This window comes from Salvelinus namaycush, unplaced genomic scaffold, assembly GCF_016432855.1.
Source record: "Salvelinus namaycush isolate Seneca unplaced genomic scaffold, SaNama_1.0 Scaffold28, whole genome shotgun sequence".
Classification (NCBI taxonomy): Eukaryota; Metazoa; Chordata; class Actinopteri; order Salmoniformes; family Salmonidae; genus Salvelinus; species Salvelinus namaycush.
This window is the reverse complement of record NW_024059674.1, coordinates 419,357-427,578: the sequence shown is the minus strand read 5'-3', so window position 1 is coordinate 427,578 and position 8,222 is coordinate 419,357. Positions and strand designations below refer to the sequence as shown.

Sequence of the window (8,222 nt, the reverse complement as noted above, 5' to 3'; positions counted from 1 at the left end):
GCTGCTCAGAATGTGGGAAGGAATTCAGCCAATCGTGTACTTTCAAGATACACATGCAACAGCACACCGGAGAGAACCCGTACCACTGCTCTCAGTGTGATAAGAGTTTCTCAGCTTCACCACTCCACAAAAGACACCAACGAGTTCACACTAAGGTGAAACCTCACCCCTGCTCTCTCTGCAGAGAGAAATTCTCCTCATCAGCAAATCAGTCCTGTCTCCATGCCGGAGCTGTGACTAGCCTGAGCCAAGCTCCTGGACAGGGATCACGGCAGCAGGTGTCTGCAGCGGTAGAGGAGTCTGTTGTACTGGATGTCAAAGTGAAAGATGAGGAAGATCCTGCTTTTGGTGAGAAAAAGTGTTTATTTTGTACTGTAGCTTTGATGTTTAATGGGTCCATACTTGTGACCTCTTGCTTAAGCTTTAACCATGAGAAAACGTAGCCCTATGCTAACACGACCAGCTGACGGGGTGAGAAAACGTAGCCCTATGCTAACACGACCAGCTGACAGGGTGAGAAAACGTAGCCCTATGCTAACACGACCAGCTGACAGGGTGAGAAAACGTAGCCCTATGCTAACATGACCAGCTGACAGCGTGAGGAAACGTAGCCCTATGCTAACACGACCAGCTGACAGGGTGAGAAAACGTAGCCCTATGCTAACACGACCAGCTGACAGGGTGAGAAAACGTAGCCCTATGCTAACACGACCAGCTGACAGGGTGAGAAAACGTAGCCCTATGCTAACACGACCAGCTGACAGGGTGAGAAAACGTAGCCCTATGCTAACACGACCAGCTGACAGGGTGAGAAAACGTAGCCCTATGCTAACACGACCAGCTGACAGGGTGAGAAAACGTAGCCCTATGCTAACACGACCAGCTGACAGGGTGAGAAAACGTAGCCCTATGCTAACACGACCAGCTGACAGCGTGAGAAAACGTAGCCCTATGCTAACACGACCAGCTGACAACATGAGAAAACGTAGCCCTATGCTAACACGACCAGCTGACTGCATGAGAAAACGTAGCCCTATGCTAACACGACCAGCTGACAGCATGAGAAAACGTAGCCCTATGCTAACACGACCAGCTGACAACATGAGAAAACCTAGCCCTATGCTAACACAACCAGCTGACAGCGTGATTATTTCCTGTAACAAATTCAACATCAGCCAATATTTTATTTTTATACATATTGTGCTTTATAGATATAGTACCAGTCAAAAGTTTGGACACACCTACTCATTCAAGGGTTTTTCTTTACATTCACTATTTTCTACATTATAGAATAATAGTGAAGACATCAAAACTATGAAATAACACATATGGAATCATGTAGGAACCAAAACATTTATTTTATATTTGAGAATCTTCAAAGTAGCCACCCTTTGCCTTGATGACAGCTTTGCACACCCTTGGCATGCTTGTCCAACAGTCTTCCCACATATGCTGAGCACTGGTCCTGTATAAAATTGGTAAAATAGGCCTTACACAGCCTGGAGGTGTGTTGGGTCATTGTCCTGTTGAAAAACAAATGATAGTCCCTCTAACCACAAACCAGATGGGATGGCGTATCACTGCAGAATGCTGTGGTAGCCATGCTGGTTAAGTGTGCCTTGAATTCTAAATAAATCCCTGACAGTGTCACCAGCAAAGGACCATCACACCACCACCTCCATGCTTCACAGTGGGAAACACACATGCGGAGATCATCCGTTCACCTACTCCACGCCTGACAAAGTCACAGAGGTTGGAACCAAAAATCTCAAATTTGGACTCCATACCAAAGGACAGATTTCCACCGGTCTAATGTCTATTGTTTGTGTTTCTTGCCCCAAGCAAGTCTCTTCTTATTGGTGTCCTTTAGTAGTGGTTTCTTTGCAGCAATTCGACCATGAAGGTCTGATTCACGCTGTCTTCCTCTGAACAGTTGATGTTGAGATGTGTCTGTTACTTGAACTCTGAAGCATTTATTTGAGCTGCAATATCTGAGGCTGGTAACTCTAATGAACGTATCCTCTGCAGCAGAGGTAACTCTGGGTCTTCCTTTCCTGTGGCGGTCCTCATGAGAACCAGTTTTATCATAGCGCTTGATGGTTTTTGCCACTGTCCTTGAAGAAACTTTCAAAGTTCTTGAATATTTCTGAATTGACTAACCTTCATGTCTTAAAGTAATGATGGATTGTTGTTTCTCTTTGCTTATTTGAGCTTTTCTTTAAATAATATAGACTTGCTTTTACCAAATAGGGCTATCTTCTGAATACCACCCCTACCTTGTCATAACAACTGATTGGCTCAAATGCATTAAGAAGGAAAGAAATTCCACAAATTCACGTTTAACAAGGCACACCTGTTAATTGAAATGCATTCCAGGTGACTACCTCACGAAGCTGGTTGAGAGAATGCCAAGAGTGTGCAAAGCTGTCATCAAGGCAAAGGGTGGCTACTTTGAAGAATCTCAAACAGAAAATTGAAGAATCTAAAATAGAAAATATAATTTGATTTGTTTAACACTTTTTTGGTTACTACATGATTCCACATGTGTTATTTCATAGTTTTGATGTCTTCACTATTTTTCTACAATGTAGAAATTAGTAAAAAATAAAGAAAAACCCTTGAATGAGTAGTTTTCCAAACCTTTGACTGGTCCTGTATTTCCACGCTGAGGATGGAATCATACTGTGAAAATGTAAAAATTATGATAATACCCTTTTTTGTGTAAGAGCTGTTTGAAACTGCCGCCTGAAATTTCAGCCTGTTGTGTTGGGATCGCCTGATTACCAACAACAACGAGACAGCCTACCAGGTGAGGGCCCTGGTGGAGTGGTGCCAGGAAAATAACCTCTCCCTCAACGTCAACAAAATGAAGGAGCGGATCCTGGAGACGGCAGAGAAGTGAAGATGGTGAGAAGCGTCACATCACTGACAACCTGAAATGATCCAGTCACACAGGCCGTGTGGTGAAGAAGGCATAGCAGCGCCTCTTCAACCTCCCGGGAGGCTCAAGAAATTTGTCTTGGCTCCCGAAGACCCTCAAACTTCTACAGATGCACCATTGAGAGCATCCTGTCGGGCTGTATCACCGCCTGTTACGGCAATTGCACCGTCCGCAACCGCAGGGCTTTCCATAGGGTGGTGCGTTCAGCCCAACGCATCACCGGGAGCACACTGCCCTCCAGGACATCTACAGCCCCCGGTGTCACAGGAAGGCCAAGAAGATCATCAAGGACTATAGCCACCCGAGCCACAGCCTGTTCACCCTGCTACCATCTAGAAGGGGGAGACGGTACAGGTGCATCAAAGCTGGAACAGAGAGATTGAAAAACAGCTTCTATCAGACCATTAAATAGTCACCACTATTAGCCTCCGCCCAGTACCGTGCCCTGAACTTAGTCACTGTTACTAGCTGGCTACCACCCTGTATTCTATTCTGCACCTTAGACTGCTGCCCTATGTACATAGTCACTGTTACTAGCTGGCTACCACCCTGTATTATATTCTGCACCTTAGACTGCTGCCCTATGTACATAGTCACTGTTACTAGCTGGCTACCACCCTGTATTCTGCACCTTAGACTGCTGCCCTATGTACATAGTCATTGAACACTGGTCACTTTAATTATGTTTACATCCTGTTTTACCCACTTCATATGTATATACTGTATTCTAGTCAGTAGTTTGTCCTATATAACTACTGCTGTACACACCTTTCCTATTCATATACTGTCCATACTGTCTATACACACCATCCTATATAACTACTGTCCATACTGTCTATACACACCATCCTATATAACTACTGTCTATACACACCATCCTATATAACTACTGCTGTACACACCTTTTCTATTCATATACTGTATATACTGTCTATACACACCATTCTATATATATTCCGGACTGTTCTGATACATTTTGGTGGGATTTGTATGTATTGTTTTGTATTGTTAGGTAATACTGCACTGTTGGAGCTAGAAACATAAGCATTTAGCTGCACCTGCTATAACAACGGCAGAATACTGTGTGTACACGACCAATAACATTGTATTTGATTTTAAGTGGAGCAACCTTGATTTGGAAGTTTAAAATATCCCTCTGGTGGTTAGCTTAGGGCTAACTGTGCCAGGTTATCTCATGGGAAAAGCTAACATGTAGCATTTTCGGGAAAAGTATGGACCGTATAATTTTACAATATTTATTATTTTCTGTTTAGTCAGGAACAAACATTTTGACTTAGGGTGTTGACTAATTTGAGTTAATCCATACTTATGTCTTTACCACAGCAGAGAGACCTGACCACTGCTCTGAGAGCGAAGGGAGTCCCTCTACATCAGGACTACCTGAACAACACCAGGGGAATCACACAGCTAAGAAGATTCATTGCTGTTCAGTGTGTGGAAAAAACTGTCACAAGTTATCAAAACTACAAACACATATGAGAACTCACACAGGAGAAAAACCGTACTCCTGCTCTGTCTGTGGGAAGCAATTCAGTGAGAATGGAAACCTGAAAAAACACCAGACGTTGCACACAGGAGAGAAGCTGTACAGTTGCTCCGTGTGCGGGGAAAGTTTCTCTTCATCGTCAAATCTTACCAAACACCAGAGAACACACACAGGAGAGAGTCCAGTGTCTGTAGCTGTAGAAGAGTGTGGTTTTACATCAGCACTGGTTATCAAAGTGAAAGAGGAGGAAAAGGATCCTGCTTTTGGTAAGTTTAAAAGGGACTTATTCTGTAAGGGGTTGAATTGCAAAACATTTTTTATACATCTTTGTATTACTTTCAGTTATTCAAAGGAGAAAAAATATTTTTTGTTACAGTTCCAAATGTTTGCATAGTTTATCCATGCCATCTTATCCCACAGCAGAGAGACATGACCACTGCACTGACAGTGAAGGGAGTCCCTCTACATCAGAACTACCTGAACAACACCAGGGGAATCACACAGCTAAGAAAATTCACTGCTGTTCAGTGTGCGGACAAGACTGCAAAAAGTTATCAAAACTGCTAATACATATGAGAATACACACAGGAGAAAAGCCATACCCTTGCTCTGTGTGTGGAAAGCAGTTCCGTGTAAAAAGACATCTCCAAGACCACCAGACAGTGCACACTGGAGAGAAACCTTACGTCTGCTCCAAATGTGACAAGAGGTTTGGTTTCGCCTCAGCCTTGAAAAGGCACCAGTGGTTACACATAGAAGAGAAACCTTACTCCTGCTCTGTGTGTGGGAAGGGTTTTAGCTTACAATCACGCATGAAGGAACACTTCCTGATGCACTCAGGAGAAAAACCCCACTCCTGCTCTGTCTGTGGAAAGAGTTTCAGCCGTCCAGATCAGTTAAAGGACCACTCTCTGCAACATGCAGGGAAACCCCACCACTGTTCTGTGTGTGAGCTAAGCTTTGCCTTGTCTAAACAACTCCTGAAGCATGAGAAGACTCACACAGGAAAGAGACCTTATAGTTGCTCTGTGTGTGGGAAGAGTTTCAGCGAGAAGGCGTATCTTGAAGACCACCGGTCAGTGCACACTGGGGAGAAACGACATCCTTGCCCTGATTGTGACAAGAAGTTTGGATGTGCTTCATCCCTGCGTAAACACGGACTGTTACACATAGAAGGGAAATCCCACTCCTGTTCTGTGTGTGGGAAGAGTTTTTCTGAAGCACGTTACTTGAAGGAGCATTTCCGGACACACACTGGAGAGAAACCTTTCTCCTGCTCTGTCTGCAAAAAGAGTTTTGCAAGATCAGCAAGCCTTAAAGTCCACCACAGATATCATACAGGAGAGAAACCTTACAGCTGTACTAAATGCGGCCAGAGCTTCATTAGTTCTCAAAAACTTCAGAGACATCAGAAAACTCATGCTGGTTTACCACCTGTTGAGTTTCAAAACCCTGTTCCAATTGAAGGAGAGAGGGAGGGAGAAGAAGAGGAAGTTGGTGGTCTGATTAATTCAGATGGAGAAGCGGTTGGTTGGGATCTTCATCGTCTCGGTAAGTGGAAGCAGAACAGCCATGAATAACATTAATACAATATTGACTTTGAATGAACATCGCTCTTTTATTTAAAAATCCAATGCCACTATTTTTAACTCCATATGAAATTGTATTTTATTAAGTACCCTGCTGTGATTGTTTTCAATTAAAATAAACATATCTTCGTAGATAAGAGCAAATTCTCAAGCAAGAATTGTATTATTATCATAATTTCACAGTATTTTTCCAACCTCATAGTGTGGAAATGTGTATAAAAGACAGGAAATCACATTTTTGATTGCACTGGACCTTTTAACCTATGTTTTCTCATTCACACAGACGGGATTTCGGAGGGGAGAGCCTCTACATCAGGAGAACCTAAAGAAACCTAGGGGAATCTCAAAGCTCAGAGATACAGTTGCTCTGTGTGTGGGAAAGACTGGCAACGGTTATTTGATCTGAAAAGACACATGACAATGCACACTGGAGAGAAACCGCACAGCTGTTTTGTTTGTGGGAAGAGTTTTAGACGAGCAGACCTCATGAAGCTACACTTTTGGACACACAAAGGAGACGCATGGGGAGAAACCTTACCCCTGTTCTGTCTGTGGGAAGGGTTTGACAAGATCATCAGACCTTAACATATACAGTAGAGAGAACTTACAGCCTTGTCGAATGTGGCCAGAGATTTACCACTTCTCAGAGTCTTGGGAGACACAAGAAGAGACGCCACATCTCACTTCCTGAGGACCAGGCTGGCGGGGTCAAGACTGAAGACTCCAATAGTATCATAGATGAAGAGGAGGAGGCATCCTCTTATGTCAACGGTAGCACGGTGGAAGGGGGGAAACAAGAACTAACCCTAAACATCTTGAAGTAAAATATATACAGTGCCTTCGGAAAGGATTCAGACCCCTTGACTTTTTGCACATTTTGTTACGTTACAGCCTCATTTTAAAATTGATTAAATAGTTTTTTCCCCCTCATCAACATTCACACAATAACCCGCAATGACAAAGCAAAAACGGGGCTTTTTTCCCCGGAAATGTCACATTTACATACAGTTGAAGTCGGAAGTTCACATACACCTTAGCCAAATACATTTAAACTAAATTTTTCACAATTCCTGACATTTAATCCTAGTAAAAATTCCCTGTCTTAGGTCAGTTAGGATCACCACTTTATTTTAAGAATGTGAAATGTCAGAATAATAGTAGAGAGAATGATTTACTTCAGCTTTTATTTCTTTCATCACAGTGGGTCAGAAGTTTACATACACTCAATTAGTATTTGGTAGCATTGCCTTTAAATTGTTTAACTTGGGTCAAACGTTTCGAGTAGTCTTCGACAAGCTTCCCACAATAAGTTGGGTGAATTTTGGCCCATTCCTCCTAGGCCTCCTTGCTCGCACACGCTTTTTCAGTTCTGCCCACATATTTTCTATCGGATTGAGGTCAGGGCTTTGTGATGGCCACTCCAATACCTTGACTTTGTTGTCCTGAAGCCATTTTGCCACAACTTTGGAAGTATGTTTGGGGTCATTGTCCATTTGGAAGACCCATTTGCAACCAAGCTATAACTTCCTGACTGAGGTCTTGAGATGTTGCTTCAATATATCCACATAATTTTCCGTCCTCATGATGCCATCTATTTTGTGAAGTGCACCAGTCCCTCCTGCAGCAAAGCAACCCCACAACATGATGCTGCCATCCCCGTGCTTCACGGTTGGGATGGTGTTCTTTGGCTTGCAAGCTTCCCCCTTTTACCGCCAAACATAACGATGGTTATTATGGCCAAACAGTTCTATTTTTGTTTCATCAGACCAGAGGACAGTTCTCCAAAAAGTACAATCTTTGTCCCCATGTGCAATTGCAAACCGTAGTCTGGCTTTTTTATGGCGGTTTTGGAGCAGTGGCTTCTTCCGTGCGCAGCGGCCTTTCAGGTTATGTCGATATAGGACTCGTTTTACTCCTCCAGCATCTTCACAAGGTCATTTGCTGTTGTTCTGGGATTGATTTGTTATTTTTCGCACCAAACTATGTTCATCTCTAGGAGACAGAACGCATCTCCTTCCTGAGCGGTATGATGGCTGCTTGGTCCCATGGTGTTTATACTTGCGTACTATTGTTTGTACAGATGAACGTGGTACCTTAAGGCATTTGGAAATTTCTCACTTTCTTGGCTGATTTCTTGGCTGATTTCTTTTGATTTTCCCATGATGTCAAGCAAAGAGGCACTGAG

General features: G+C 43.2%; 1 protein-coding gene across 1 annotated transcript; it reads left to right on the top strand.

Annotated features, from left to right (window-relative positions):
- The first annotated feature begins 260 nt into the window (after positions 1-260).
- Positions 261-6,905, top strand: LOC120039557 (zinc finger protein OZF-like). The gene is made up of 4 exons (XM_038984970.1): positions 261-348; positions 4,286-4,714; positions 4,869-5,999; positions 6,321-6,905. Exons 2-4 carry the CDS (start codon positions 4,438-4,440, stop codon positions 6,371-6,373), a joined length of 1,461 nt encoding a protein of 486 aa, XP_038840898.1. The 5' UTR covers positions 261-348; positions 4,286-4,437; the 3' UTR covers positions 6,374-6,905.
- The last annotated feature ends 1,317 nt before the right edge of the window (positions 6,906-8,222 follow it).